A 16,200-nucleotide genomic window follows, 5' to 3' on the forward strand; every position below is an offset into this window, starting at 1 on the left:
CCAGTAGGATGGTCATGAATGAACAAACCACAGATCAATTGGCTGCCCTGTACAGTAATCTAGTGCAGTCTTAGCTTTCATTACAACATCGGTGTGCGTGTGTCTGTATGTGTGTGTGTGCGTGTGTGTGTGTGTGATCAATTGGCTGGTGATACATTACTGTCTGGCTGGGGAGAGAAAGCTCTCGCATCAACGTCTGCGTGGATCTGAGGCCGTGCTGTTGGTCCAGCAGGTGAGATTCACACATCCACACTGACCCACGCATTCGAGTTCTGAATCTAAATGTGAATAAAAAAAGTGTGTTTTTTTTTTTTTGTAATTTCTTAATGATAAATCAAAAAAAGGGAGAGTTCACAGTATGAAACTGGCTGTCTTTCTACGACTATAGCACCTCTGTAAAATCGCAGAGCAGTGACCGTGATGCAAACCTGCTCACTTCAAAAGGCAAGTCACGTGTCTCGTGGACATATTGGTGCCCCACTTCACATTTACAGCCTTACAGAGCCGGTTCAATTGTCATTTCATGTGTTTTTATTCCCTTTACAACATCTAAAAGGTCAGCTGGGCTTCTGGTGTTCCCGACCAAGCTGAAGTGCACCTGTTCACCATCCAGGATCACGAAATACCATGGTCACAATGAAAGGAAAAATAAAGAGTGTGTTAACCAGTTTGTTTTGTCTTTCACCTTCTTAATGTTCAATTAAACTAGTAAATTATTATCCAGAGCATCTCCTCCTATGTCTAAAACTCCAGTTTGTGTTTGCCAAAGATGACAGCTTGGTGTCGCTGACCAGAATCAGCAGGAGTGGATGCTGCTGTGGAGAACATCAGCAGCAACAGCAGCAGCCTTCATCAGGCCATGTTTGGCAACAGTAAATAAACAGCATGGGGAGAAGACTCCCGCATCCCCTCGGGGCCCTTCGAGTACAGTAACGCACAGCTGAGTGCTCCGGAGAACGCTGCCTGTCTGCCAGCCTGCCTGCCTGTGTCACGATACGGGGAGTTGGGGGATGGGAGGAGGGTCACATGTGCGCGGTGCTTTAGGCTTTGGGTTGTCTGCATGCTCTACGTGTCTTTCCCTATCTCTTTCTCTGAATAGAGTCCATGGAGTACTAGTGGGGAGTCTTTGTGCGAGCATAGTGACTCCAAATTCACTGTAGCAGAGGAAACAAGCCAGAATAATGCGTCAAAAGGGTGAAACACCAGGCTTTCGGATGACAGTGGTACCCCTCAATTCCCAGAGAGGCTCATAGTTAGAGGCAAGAAGAAGGTGTTTGCAATAAAATGCATGTTGCATTAGGAGCAGAAAAGTGGTTGAGGGGTAAATCCATTGCTTTGTTTGCCAAGAAGACTTTGCCCACCTGTTAAACATTCAGTGACGCATCATACAAATATCAAACTGAGGGCAGTTTAAAAGGATAGTCTCTTCAATGTTGATGTTGCTGGATGTCTGGCTATAGACTGGAGGTTATATTTTATATATATTTTGGACTCAAACACTCAAACAATCTGAGCACCAATGTTCATTATACCAGATGGCCATGTTAATAATAATAATATAAAATGCTATCACTGTAGAAACAAGTTTCCTCTATGTTTCCACTCTCAAAAGGAATACAGTACTCCATCAAAAATGTTTTGAGCACCAAATAATCAACTCCCATAGGCTTGAAATATGGCTCTGAAAAGTATGAAAGTATATTCTTTATGCTCCAAACAATTGTTGCTTATTCAATAAATCATGAAACACATTACATCCCATAAAGCTTCAAAGCTAGTAGGCAAAGTTGTGTTTGGGATAGTGCTGTCACAATATCAGAGTTTGAAAGGAGCTTTTTAAGTTTTGTTATTGCTACATAGCCAATGTTAGCATTAATAGCTGTTTACTTAACTGTCTAGAAGAAATGTTGCGAGTTCAGCATCAAACTAAATTTCTTTACTCGTCAAAAGTTGTCTCTAGCAGTGGAAAGCAACCCTCTTGTTTTGCTTCTGTTTCTATAACTTTCTCTACTGAAGTTAGCATGCTAACCAGCTAGCCCCGGCCCGGTTTGCCCCTCTCGTCACTTTCCGATACCGAGTCACCGTAGTGTCCAGTCTGCTCCAGATGTATTAACCTGTTGTCTTGTAAACGCAACAATGGCTGAAGCTCTTAGCAAGAATGGTAAGTAAACACTTGTTAATGCTAACGTTGGCTATGTAGCATAAGCAAAACTTACAAATAGCTTCTTTAAGGCATGATCATTGTGACCAAAAGAATTCACGATAGCGATATTATTGCGATATCTATAGAAAATAAATAAATAAATAAATAATTCTATCAGTCAAATTGATCTTTAACTTTGTTCATTGTGTGTTTTGCCTCTTTTTTGGTAAATGAATTACACTGAAATACTAGTGCACAACTGTACAAGAGTGCACAAAAAGAAAGTGGTAACTAGATGAATTGGAAAGGCTTATTATGGAAGAGTGATTTGAGAAGTTTTGATGGACTATTGCTACTCCAGGTTATTGCTATCAGAGTAATTTCTAATTGCTAGAAATTCAGGCAACAAAGCCACAAACTTTCCAGACCTACTACAGGTGAGTAATTGAGACTTAAACGATGACGTTGAAGTCAGAAGCTCATCAACGTACACGGGGCATGTCATGCAACTAATGGGTGTATGACAGATATATGGCTAATGGTTGCCTCTGTCATTCTCCTGCTCGGTGACAAAATGGCCTGATGAAAAGTAGAAGGAGAAGACAAGGGACAGTGGGTGAGGATGAAGGAATCAGGGATTGTTATGCATGTAAGGAGTGGGGGGGGGTGTTGCCTGGAAGCGTCGAGCGGGGACGGCGAATGTCACTCCGATCAGTCGAAAGTGTCATGATGTGAAGCGGAGCCGTGACCTCTGATGGAGAAGGGAGAAAAACAGAGGAGAGGAGGAAGACACAAGACGCAAAGCGCAACATAGCAGAAAAGGCAGTGACAGCAGAAACAGGGAGAGGAGGAAAGGGGGAAGAAGAAGAAAAAGGAGGAGAGGAAGAAGAGGGAGGGAAGTTTGTGGTGGGCCAGCGCCTAATCCTGCCAGTGCTCGGGGCTTCAGGAACAGAGGAGGGATATCAGTAAAGACACATTCACAGCCTGCCTATCGCCTAAATGAGGCCACTTCTGTCTTTATAAGAGAAGCTCTGCTGCTTCTCTTCTCATTTGCCACCTCCTCTGCAATCACACACGCAGAGTGGTGAAAGACCTGGAAGCTATCTATTGCCCTCTTTAAGAATCCCACTACATGATTATCTGAGCATTGTTCCACACGGCTGGTCGCCCTAAAATTGCCGCAAAATTACATCTGTACTAAAGAAGTGTGGTTATAAAAGAAGTGTCATATTCAGTAAAATCATTACAGCCTCATCAAGAGCAAAGACATTCATGGCACACCAGCACAAAGGTGATGACTGCGTCTGTGAAATAAGCTCTTTCTTATTGTCCAAAAAGGCAGAAGCTACGAGTGCAATTCTTATCTGCATATTAAACAGAAGCACAACGAGGCCACTTTTCCCTTGGCTAAATGCCTCTGTGCAATCATCCAGGCCTAACAAACCTCTTCATTAACCATTAGAGTAATATTGATATCATACAGGCCCCAATAAGACACCGTCAGATTAATTAATGGAAACGTTTGTGCCAAGGATGTCGCTAGGAGGATCCCAATCACATCGGAGTGACATCTAATTTAAGCCGGGGTGCCAGGAAAAGCACCAGAACGGTATGTCAGCTCTTGTCATTACACAATGACAACCAATACATCACCACAGCAGCGCCACCACAGCAGAGCCTTTACTGCCGGTGGACACGAGTGAAATTGTCTGATAATGGAAATGTTATTTCACTTTGGCAGCCCTCGGATGCTCTCCTCTGGAAACGGAACGGTGGGAATGTTTAGACAGGAGAGAAAGAATCTCACATTGGCTGTTCTAACAAGAATGGGGAAAGACGTAAATTCGAATATGGGACAAGGGAGGTAAGATTAATGTCTGTTCTATTCGGCGTGTACGATCCGGGAAGAGCATTTTATAGTGCTTAAGTTTTCCCTTTTTTTTTGGCTTGTACTCTCACCTGTATATTATGTCCACGGTTTAACTTCTGAAGGAGATAAAAGCCCTGAGGCTAAAGTATGAGCTGGAGGCCAGAGTTCGAAACTACAGCTTGACACGAATGAAAACTGTAGCGCTCTGGTAAAGGCATATTTATAACATCTCAACAGGAGCTCTCCAACACTTCAGAATGAAGAGGTATAAGTGGGTTAATTCAAATTATTCCAAAGTCCATGGGGCAAGAAGAAGAAGAAGAAGAAGAAGAGAATCGTTTTTTGGCTGGATTAATTCAAAATAGGAAGTATCATTTTAACACTTCAAACCCCTTTTAAGCCTTAATGTGAGATCACACCAAAGCTAATACAGACGCAGTGTGTGCCCAGCCTGCGTCTCTGAAACTATGCGGATTACTGTGCTATCGGTGGGCACCGCCTGCGAACAAAGTCCTCTCCTCTCCACCAGCAAAACCTCCAGAGTCTTCTGGAATGAGAGTGGGGAGAGAGACAGGGAGAGAGAGAGAGAGCGTGTGACTAGAATTACTGACACACTTTCCAGAAGTGCTAATCTCCGCTTACTGTAGGAATTATTACGTAAGACTTTTATTATTTTTTTTCTCCACATTTTTGCTAAAACGTGAGCAAGTGGAAGATTTCCACCAAGTTTCACTGGTATACAGAGGCAACTGTGCAGCGTCATCCAACCAACATGGTTGAACATTGAATGGGTTGTGAATGTGGTGGTGCAATTTAAACACAAGTGTAGCAAAATCAACACACACAGGAATGTGCCATTTGGTGTATTCTTTAAACAAGGTGCTTTATAAAACAATCTAAATTCACTGGGAGTCCGAATGGTAATTAGAAAAAATAAATAAATGTTTTAAGGACACAAAGAAATAGCCCAAATTCCCATTTTTTAATGAACTCTCTTGCATGATTTGATTTGAAATTAATGAGAATCACTGATTTGGAAATTTTTCTTAAAATAATGACACTGGAAGACACAATGTTTGTGCCATGTTCATGTAAGCGTGATCAAGTAATGTACTATAAATTAAAAGTTAATTACACAAAGTTTCAATGAGGGATACTGCTGGGGAAGAATATATTTCACACTGCTCTTATTGCAAATTGTAGCCCATCCAATAAAAGCAGCTATGGGGAATTTAAATGAGAACAAAGTGTTGCAGCATGTTGTGGAAATTCTTCTCTTGTGTTTGAGAGTTGGTATTTTTATTTCAATTCATGCACCACACGGAGAAGGACTTTGTGGTTGCTCTCTGAGAAGGATCTTGAGACTGCATGCGGAACCGTGCCGTGCTGATGTACCCCTCCAGCCATCATCCTCACCACCTGTGTGCCAGTCATCTCTTTATAATGGAAAACACCCCCAAAAATATCACCCAGTGATCTCTCCCAGTCCTTCCTGACAAAGCAGTACCAGTATCACTCACAAAACACTACATGATACATCAGCTCCAACATGTTCATTTCCCATAAACCACATACTAACACAACAACACAGAAGAGAGATTTAAAGATTCCAAGGTGCAAATGTACAGTGCGGGCAAAATACACCAAACTCTTAAGTAATTTAATACAACTATTTGATTGCAATACTCCTGGCAAATAACACACTGTAAGTCAAAGACAGGTGTCCTGGTGGCCTACAGTTTAAGACACATACCATATAACTATAACATCCTGACTTCAGGTCCAGCCACAGAGCTTAGTTGCATGTCTTAGTCCCATCTCTCCCGTCTATATCTACACTATCAGTCAATAAAGGCAAAAATGCAACAAGAATATCTTTTCTTAGACAAGACTGGGTCAAAACCTAGTATGTGGCTGTAGTTTATTTGCCGTAATGGAGGCGGGGCTCAGTGTATTGGAAGCATTCCTCCGCTTCCCTGCAGTTCCTGAGCAGCCGGGAAAGCAGAGCGGCTTGGCTCTCCGCTGAGCAGTGGTGGAAATGCCATCATTCAATCAGTCAGTCAGGGACATTCGTGATTACAGGGCTGGCCCCACTGTTACAGTCCAACCAAAAAGTCAAATGCAGCATCGGTGCAGCTTACCTGTGGCAGGGCGGAGCTGAGCTGACGCTGCAGCGAGTCACGGTCGTAGATGACGTCCTGAAGATGTTGCTGGGCCAGCCCGAGGCTCTCCTGGGTTTCCCTCAGCGTGTCCAGCAGCCGGTCCCTCTCGTCCAGCATGTTGACCATCAGCTGCTCAAAGTGGGAGTCCGGGTCCGAGGCGCTGCTCTGAGAGCCGCGCTGGCTCAGCGCCGTGTCCTCGCTGATGGTGGGCATCACCTCGCACATCATCTTGGCTCTGCCGGAGAGGAGGGAGACCAGAGATTAGAAAGAGTTTTGAAGTTAAATTAAGATTTCTTTGACCCCCTGGTTGGGAACCAGGGGTCTTAGACTCAATTTAAACTTCCAAAGTATATAAGATGACAAGTTTCTAAATTAAAACTACGAAAATGTCTTGTTGCATTTATACCAAATCAATTTTAATATCTTAATGGGATTCAGGCTCAAAATCAGAATTAGGATTACGTTAATGATAAGAAAGAGGATCTTTAGATTTATAGAAAAACAAATGTGTGTGTGTCAGAGTCTACTACATGTGTGAATATCCACTATTACTGTTTGTATAGCTATGTGTATGTGACTGGGCCTGACACAGTTGGAGCTCGGCTAAACGTCACCCTGGCGTTTCAAAGCTGTAGAGACGTCTTGGGAGGCTGGGCGTTCTGCCCTAGATTTCATGCTTGTGCTGTTTAATGGGCCAGCCCAGATCGAGTTGCATAATACACCATATCTATGCTATGGTGGATATGTGAAGCCATATTCCAGCTTCCCTGAGGGACATCAGAGAGCCTCAGGAGTCATCCAAACTGGGGGGACTAAAGCGGGGTTTGCATCATCACGCATTTTTGCCATGTGTTGAAACAATAAGCCACAAAAAGTAATGGGTTATAAAGATGTAAACAGGTGAGGCAAACATTAAAGCTAATAGCCTACTCCATTGACAGAAGCTTAGTCATTTTGGAAAATATAATAAGTTGCTTTCTTTCCATGATCTAATATAAGTTTTACCCCTGTGCGTTGACAGGAAAGAGCTGTTTAGCTGTTTTAACATGTTTAGCCTAGCTTACCACAGATGCGGGAAGCTAAACAGCCTTCGTCAAAACAGAAAAAAAACATGCCTTCAAACTGTACTAAAATTTTCATTTTTACTTATTGCATCTAATTAACTAGCAAGCAAGTCACCGAAACATCCAAGAATCACCCGGTTTTCAGACAGAGTTGTGGAGTTGTGTGAAGCTAGCATCCTCAGTAGCCTATTTGTGACATCTTGTTTTCACATACTGGTGCTAACTAAACTGCTCATTGAAGCAGTGTCTTATTTTTTGTCTCTACAATACAAGAAGTAGTATGTGAATATGATTTTTCAGTTTTTAAGTTGTGGGAAGGTACAATGCTATGCTAGCTATCCCCCCTGTTTACAGTCTTTGCTTGAAGCTAGGCTAACTAGCTGTAACAAGCTTTCTATTGCATGCAGAAATTAAATCGAAATAAATCTTCTCATATAACTCACAGTATGGCAAATAAGTCTAAATATATCCCTTTAAAGTTTGAATATTAAATTTCTTAATAGCTAGATGCACCACAATGTCACAAAAATAGCATAGGCTACAGTCATTTAGCTGGCACCAAACACTGGCAAAAACCACGATTGATGCTATAAGCTAGCATCAACAGCAAAGTTAAATATATTTTGAACCTATTCAGCCTTCCAGAAAAATATTTAAAAGTGTCACTTGCTCAGTCTTCATACAACATTGTTTTAAAAGCCTAAAAACAACTTTGACACTTACAGGTTGATGATTATTTCAAATTAATCGTAACAACAGACCTTAGTCACTCAGTGTGCTGACCCGGGCCAGGTTTATTTAGTGAGGTTTCTATCACCCATTGCCCACACTTGGTCCCCTCTGGGTAGGTTATAATGGCAGGTCTGTGTCTCAGCATGTTCTGGCAGTAAAGCCGGGGTCTCCCATATCTTCTCCAGGCACCCGGCCAGACTCCCACCAGCTCACCATTCAGCCACCATCCGCTGCCGTTTAGATCTGAGAGGCCAGAGCCTGCGTGCTGCTTGGCTGGACACGACGCACATGCCAGCCTTCGCTCGGACTGGAGAGGGGGCCAGCCGGAGGACGGACTGGGACATCGGTGGTGCATTTTAAGTAGAAGGTTGTGGCTTATTCCTGACTATGGCTCAACACATGTTAGTTGTGTGCGGAGAGGAAGGTGTCGGTTGTATAAAAATGCATTGGAATCTGGCATTAGGCAGTGGACATGAGAACAGATCATAGGGCACAAGTGTTGCTGCTGGTTGCAGTAGTTTGTGTGCCTTTTAACAACCATTTAAAAAGGAAAAATTCACCCTTGAGTAATTTTTGACTAGGAAAGATTGGTGACTGGTGTTGTCATTGTCCATCAAGCTAACAAATGAAAACTGAAAACTTCAGTTAGTGATTTCCATGTGATTTCGAAATGCAAAATGGCAGCTATGTTTGCTCCTGTTGCCAGATTGAGAAGGGTTAACGCTGAAATTTGACCTTTACATTTGATCTTTTACTCACAACCTCTCCTTGAACACACTCACACCGCACTTGTCCCCACAATGCACCAACGAAGACAAGACGCACTGAAATGCCAAACACATTTTTGTTGTTTAATGGCGTTTTATTTCTGCTTTAAGCAGCGTGGAAAGCAAAGTGTATTGAGGATGTTTTTTTCTGCTTCATGGCACATACAATCCCCTTTTGTCCTGTTCCTGCCACTTATGCTTTGATCGCACCGTGACTGCTGTTTAAATCATTTCTGTCTATGAAAAATCAATCGATACGGAGCAAAAGTCCACCGACTGATCTGTTTTTTGTCTGCACCCTTAGACGCATAAAGCAGCTTTCCTGAAAACTGACAGCAAACCAAATCACTCAGTGAAACATTTATCCGCTTAATTGTGCCATTCAAAAGGCACCAGGCTTGCCTCTTATTTGAACTTGAGATTTGGAAAAAGGTACAGAAATAAAGCTTGTCTTACAAGGCCGTGACACAAAATGAAGTGATCAACAGCCACTGCTTTCCCCCAGCATTTTCTTTTCTGTGCTGCTCAACATTTGACAAATACTGCTTTTAGAGGGCAACAAGACATTTGTTTCTTTCTAGTGAAGGGCAGGCAGGCAGTGGTGATGACAGGTAGGAGTTACTGTGATCCTCTTGGATAGATACACACTAATCACCCACAGTGGGCAGTGAGAAGAATGTGCAGACTGAGAGCTCTTATTACCAGCTGGGATGCAGATGTTGTCTAGATTGCACTTGCTAACAGTGACAATACTATTTCCTCACAACTCGACAGCCAATTTGACCCCCATTAAAATAGCTATTTGGTCAACAGATATGCACAGAGCCTGAAACAGAATGACTACTGATAGAGAGTCGTTCTATGCACATTTCCTCTGCAATGCAACATCACGGCACATTATGATAATGTACACCAGGGAATCTGCCCTCAAATTCGACGAGCGTGTCAGACTTTGGCTTAGCATAAATGCATGTCTAATAATGAATATGTAAGATTTTTATCTGTCAGTGTGATACTTGTGGAGAGAAATTGGTACTTGTAGCAATAGACATAAGAATGTTGGATAAACAAGACGAAGCTTAAGTGACTGAATGCGGCGCGCCTGGTTAAAGATGGTAAATGTGAGGCTAAAATTATGCAGGAGTCACGGGAGGGAGGAACAGCAACACGCTCAATTGAACACATGCAATAAGAAATGCACACAGACAGACAGGCAGGGATCATTGGGCTTTTCTTTCCATGCCATATGCCAATCAATGAATTATTCAGGGGGGTAGGAGTGAGGTTTTTCTTCCCAATCAGTGCAACAAATCCAGAGCGCCCTTTTTTTTTTTTCTTTTTTTTTTAAACTGCCTAGCAGCCTCATCAAAGCTCGGACACCTGGCTGAAGATTCAAGTCTAGCTGGCAGCACAAACTTGCTGAGCTAACCTGAGACAAGCATAAAAGCGGAGCCGATGCTTAACATGATCAAATCATGAAGAGATCAAGTCGAAACCTTAAATTATGCACAGTCCTTTTATGGGAAATTCCAGGACACTGCGCTTTTAAAACCCAATCCAAAAATGACGTATTTATACTTGTGAACACAAAAGTATCGAAAAGGAAAATTCTTTTATTATAGTGTTACAGTTTATTTGCCATGACTTTTTCCCTAGCCATAAAGGTGTCAGCACAGTTGAGACTAGAGATGTTCCGATGCCGACACCTGAACTTATGTATCCGCCGATACCACTGCCTTAAGGTGTATACTAACAGTATGGGTGTGATATGATTGCTTTCGTTTTATGGCATGGCTCAGGTTACACCATTTGTAAAACATGAACAAATACATGAATGCCATAGAATCTTTCTTTTATCACCTTATTTGACTGTCTTTGCTGCTCTAAAACAGTTCCCAGTGGCTGCACAGTGTCACTTCCTGTATAGGCCACTGTTTTAGAGCAGCGAAGAAGAACTGACTTCCAGGGAAAAATACCATTTTTATCCAGGTGTCAAACTATGAAGTTTAATAAATTACGTGGTGTCAGATCGGGCCATAGACTTGCATACTTGCCAATACCCAATCCAGACTTTTAGGCGGTACTGGAGGCATCTGGGACTAGTATTGGTATCAGAACAACTCTAGTTGAGACAAACTAGTTTGTTACTAGTTATTAATAACGGACAGGTATGAGGAAAGGGGGTTTGAAACACTCTTTGATCACTGACAAACCTTTTGGTAGAAGCATACTGACAGCTTTACCATACTGTAGTTGCCATTGGCAGAAAGTGAGAATTTTAAAAACATTGACATTATTCAAGAGTGCTTAGTTCATCCCATTTTCTGCCAAATGTAGGACTGTAGAAGCTGATTTTATTTGCTTATAAGTATTGATTCTTCACCTCAACTGTAGCTAATTAAACTCGGTGAAAAGGACAAACAGGGGGAGGACGACAAAATGAATGATGATCCCCTGGTACTTGAGATTTCCCTGAAGTAAAAGTGACGCAGGCAGCGAACTATCTATACAGGACAGATGTAAATTTTGCCACTTATGTAGAACCACTCCATTTTGGCAAGAACAAATCAGCAAGCTGCAGCTAATTTTCCTGAATGTCTTAAGTTAATCTCATTAATGGGAACAATTGTGCGAGTTAGATAAGGAGCAGCACACAAAAACAGCAGTATGTTCCTGTAGCTGTATATGGCCAAATTCAGCACTATTCACCACCTGGGAAACATCTAAAGGCGTGTGGAGCACGAGCGCATGCAGAACAGGCAGAGGACTGAACATGACACTCTGTGGCTTTTGAGATAAGCTGTGCTACTGTACGCTTGTTCAGCTGACTATGGAGGGACTAAAATAAAACCGGCATTACTTAATACTGCGTTTAAAGCTTTGTTACCATCAAGCATGGAATTCATAACTCTCTCATTAAGCAAGGAGATGGTCATTTAGAAATGAGTAAAAAAAAAAAAAAGAAAGAGCCAATTAAGGACCGAAGGTCAATTTATCAAAGGTTTTTAACACTCTGTTATATTCAAGCTCATTTCCTCACAACATGAATAAGAGCGCACAACCATATTGTTTTGATGGTAATGCACTACACTTGCAGCAGTACCAGAAGCAATGGGCTGATTACACACGTCGTTTTGTGGCTGCCAGGGGAGCCGACTACTGAGAAACTCCACTTTTAAATAATGTCTGTGTTTGATTTCTTGGCATGCCGCTGAGCACAAAGTGCATCTACAGGCTGCGCCGATGAGCTCAAAAGGTAATGGAGAAACTGTTGCACGGCCACTCTTTCCCACTCTGGCATCCATATCGGGCCGACAGTTGGAGAAAAAGAGTGACACAGCATTTTTTGTGAATGGAACGGGCCAGATTGCATGGTACACTCATAGTGCTGAGAAATCCCATTCATATGGCTCCCCTGCACCAGAGAGACTTCTGACAACCAAGAAACAGCACTGCCAAGAAAACAATTCAAGTCTATTTGATTTCAATTGCTGCCACAGGGACATAGAGCAGCACTCAGACTGGTGTCTACAGAGTATTAACTCATCTCCAACACTGCAAAGGCTGACCTGCATCGCTTTGACACTCTGGGGTGACGCAACAGTCACACATGATGAAAGATTAATACTGATGCTAATTGATGTGGCTCATTTGAAACCCATCATCACTGCAACATAGTGAAATGCTCTTAGATACCGAAAGAATGACAAAGGTTCAGCATGTTCTCCTGAGGCTGTGATATCTGCAGTGTCATGTAGCTGGTGTCATGCAGGGCCGTACTGTAGCTGCCACTGAGGACACTCTGGTCACTTCCTCTGTGTTTTTTCTGGGAATTTGAGGATCTTTTGTGACCTGAGCGCTCTTCAAATGAAAGTTAAACATGGTCTTGAGATGCTCACAATCTACATTCTGTTCCATTAATTATTGCTACCGCCTGTTTGGATCTTTTTAACTGGTTTTGTAATGCGTCTTTAAGTATTCAAAAAATGCTCTATAAATAAAATGCATTTTTATTATTGAACGTTACACATGGCCTCAGTTCAAAGGGGTTATTTGTAAGTTTTCTCTGTCACCGAACATGGAGTGGGTGGTGGTGATTGTCGCTTGGCAAGAGCTTCAGCCATTGTTGCGTTTACAAGACAAGAGGTTATAATACACCCTCTAAGCAGAGCTACATCAGGGCAGATCGGAGGATACAGTGAGTCACTATCAAAAAGTGATGAGATAGGATGGGGCTAACTGGTTAGCTAACTTGATTAGCAGAAAAGACGTGATAGAGACGAGACGAGACAAGCAGCACCACTTCTTCAAGGGAGCATGGACGCTACAGTGACAGTCCAGTTGGACCAGGGCTAGCTGGTTAGCTTCAGTGGGCGAAAAGAGGTGATAGAAATAGACACAAAACTAGAGGCTTGCTTTCCACCGCTGGAGACAGCTCTTGGCGAGTAAAGGAATGAAGTTTGATGCTGAACACATAACGTTTCTTCTACACTGGTAAGTGAACAGCTGTTAAAGCTAACGTTAGCTATTCGGCAATAGCGATTGCAAATAGACCAAAAGAGGAAAAAATATGATCAATCCAGAAACAAGAGGAAAAAACATGATTGATTCCAACTGACCATTCTCCACCTTATTCTTCTTATTTTAAAAAAGGTACATGCGAGTCATCTTTGCTCCAACCATGAGCTCCATGATCTGGAATGGACGCCATGAGTCCACTGGTATTTGTCTGCACCTCTCTATTCCACAGCAGTCCAAGAACACCATATGTCCTAATGCCTCTGGGAGCACACTGCCAGCCTAATTTATCTCAGTTATGTACGTCCTGTCAATGGTATCCAATCTGCAACACACCACATATTCACAGTCACACTCTTGGACCTAAAACCTACTGATAGCTGTTGCTTTGTGTCCTTAAATATTCAATTAGTCCGACTCACATACTGCTAATGGATCCTTACAGCAGAACCTATTGTATTCAAGTATTCTGCAGTCACTGACAGCCACGTGTGGACTCCGGCACATGTGTGTGAATGAGCTAGAGATGGGATGAAGAGGAGAGCATGGGTGTAGAGTTACACTCAGTCTGCTGCCATTAGGGAGGCGGGAAAGGCAGAGGAGGCTGTGCATCAAGTGTGTATGTGGTTCTGTTTGTCTCCAAGTGCGCTTTACCTCTACCTGTGTGTGAGCATCTGCGAGGGGGCTGGGAGTGGAGAGGAGGGAGGGGTGGTCGTCTGATGTGTGTGTGTGTGTTCATTGGCTGTGTGTTCAACTGAAAATAAGTCTGCATGCACATGAGAGAATGAAAGGACAGCAACGTAGCCTTTAACACTGCCCACAATCTCCTGCAGCAAGGTCATGCAAACCATCAATCGATAGAGACTGAATAAGAGCAGAGATTGAGGTGAATAGAAGAAAAAGAAAAAAGCTATAAAGCTCAGGTTGTAACTGATTTGAACCACGCCGGTCGCCACCACCGCAAACGCTTAACCTTCCTCATTATGGCAGCTTTGGCAACAGTCAAACCTGGCCCGTAAAAAATGCCCTTAAACCATCATTTTATAGACATAATAGCTTCTCCCACAGGTAGCCACCCTTCTGCATGACACCACAAGGCAATAAAAAGCTTTGTCTGCACACCAGACATATTAGGCAAGTGGTGTGTGTTTGTATGGTTGAGGAAGTCGCACACTTTTAATGCAAAACCCGTTAAATGCAGAGCCCTGCCTATAAGAGTGCAGTGCATGCCAGAACTTCAGCCGGCTGTAGTGTACTGGGATGCAAATGCTGTCATGTTATGTGCTGCCATGGTTGCAAATGTTAATATTAATTTGCAAGATCAGAGGGCGATCATGGCTCTGCCTGCAGCAATTAACCTTCTAGCATCGAATTAAGCCAGCACCTGCAAGTGTGTTGCCTTCTCATTCATTCATTCATTCATTCATTTACAATATACAATGTGTGTGTGTGTGTGTTTGTGTGTGTGTGTGTGAGGTAGATGGATGGATGACAGAGAGACAGAGAGGTTGTTTCATGCTCTCTCCCCTCCTTGCATCTCTATAATAGCCGGTAATAATATTGTATATAGGAGGGGCAGCTGTTCCTCATATGACAGCTCCTCTCTTTTTATTATAATTAGCCACACACACACACACACACACACACACACACACACACACACACACACACACACACACAGAAGCGGCCTGACTGCGGCGCTGATCACATCTCCTCCACATTCTCTGAAATGATAATTGGGGAGAATCCTTGGCTATTGTCTCAAGTGCATTACATCATGCCAGCCTCTCAGTCTGCATCCCGCCCCCCTTTAACTCTATCCTCTGTCTCTCCACTGTGACAGCCGGCCGATTCTTTTTTTTTTCTTTTTTAGCTCCTGCAGAGCCTCACAATGTCAACCACACACACACACACACACACACACACACACACACACACACACATGAACATGAAATGCACAGGTTATGTACACCATGTCTCCATCCACACCAGGAGCCTCCTACTTCCTCCAATATCACCAACCAGTCCAGAGTTGGAGGATGGAGAAGAGAGGGCACCGCAGAAAATCACCTTGAGCCTGCAGGAATAGGGCAATGTAGGTCACCGCAATACCGGCGGCAACAGTGTGTGCATACTCACAATTTATTCCTTTACTATCAGGAGAGGCTCTGGCAGCGGATCAATGACAACTGCAGTCTCTGTCAGCTACAGCTACCATCAAGCGGACAATCCTAGGAAGCTTCTTCAGAGCAAACAAGCAGCGACGCCGAGGATCCGATCGTGAAGGTGCGGCTGGTCCCGGCCGCTGGCATTGTCCAAAACCCAAAGAGCAGGAATAATCGCCGAATTAGCCGCGTCGGGTAATGACATCTGATTTCCGGGGCTACACACACACACACACACACACACACACACACGGAGGGAGAGAGAGAGAGAGAGACGCGCGCACACCGGTGAAGAAATTATGGCATGTTACAAATTCTGCTGTGATAAGCGGAGCTGGAAAAGACCATTGTTGGAGCTGAAGGAGGGGAGGCGTGCGGAGTCTTAAAGTTGCAGCTGTGCAATTCTTCCTGCTCCGTGTGTGTGTGGACCTAGGGTAATAATAATGGCAATGATAATTAAAATAATTATTATAATAATATAATTATTTCTGAAGGAATTATCCAATTTTGAAGTACAAACATTTAAAAGGAGCAGGAATTTTAAAGAAGACCGAAAATAAGATTAAAAGGAAAACAGAGTATTGTCTACAGAAAGGAGCATTTCCCACAAAAACAACAAAAATAAAATGTCTCCTAGTCTTAAAGAGAAAAATATCATTATTTTCCCGTCCATAGAGTGGGAAGGTTATTTTGTTCCATTCAGTAGAAACTGTGTTTTTCCGGAGTCAGTGAAGTAGCCACCACTTGAGTCTGTGTTCACCTTCTCCTGACACACAGAT

The 16,200-nt window shown here is 43.0% G+C and overlaps 1 protein-coding gene across 1 annotated transcript in view; it reads right to left on the minus strand.

Moving 5' to 3' along the window:
- The window catches only part of ppfia2 (PTPRF interacting protein alpha 2), a 143,679-nt gene extending 137,276 nt beyond the window's left edge, over positions 1-6,403 (minus strand). The window contains exon 1 of the mRNA XM_022749369.1: positions 6,155-6,403. Coding sequence (XP_022605090.1) covers positions 6,155-6,403 — 249 coding nt within the window. The remainder of the gene's footprint in view (positions 1-6,154) is intronic.
- Positions 6,404-16,200: the final 9,797 nt, after the last annotated feature.

This window comes from Seriola dumerili, unplaced genomic scaffold (genome assembly GCF_002260705.1).
Source record: "Seriola dumerili isolate Sdu_G_001 unplaced genomic scaffold, Sdu_1.0 BDQW01000138.1, whole genome shotgun sequence".
Lineage (NCBI taxonomy): Eukaryota > Metazoa > Chordata > Actinopteri > Carangiformes > Carangidae > Seriola > Seriola dumerili.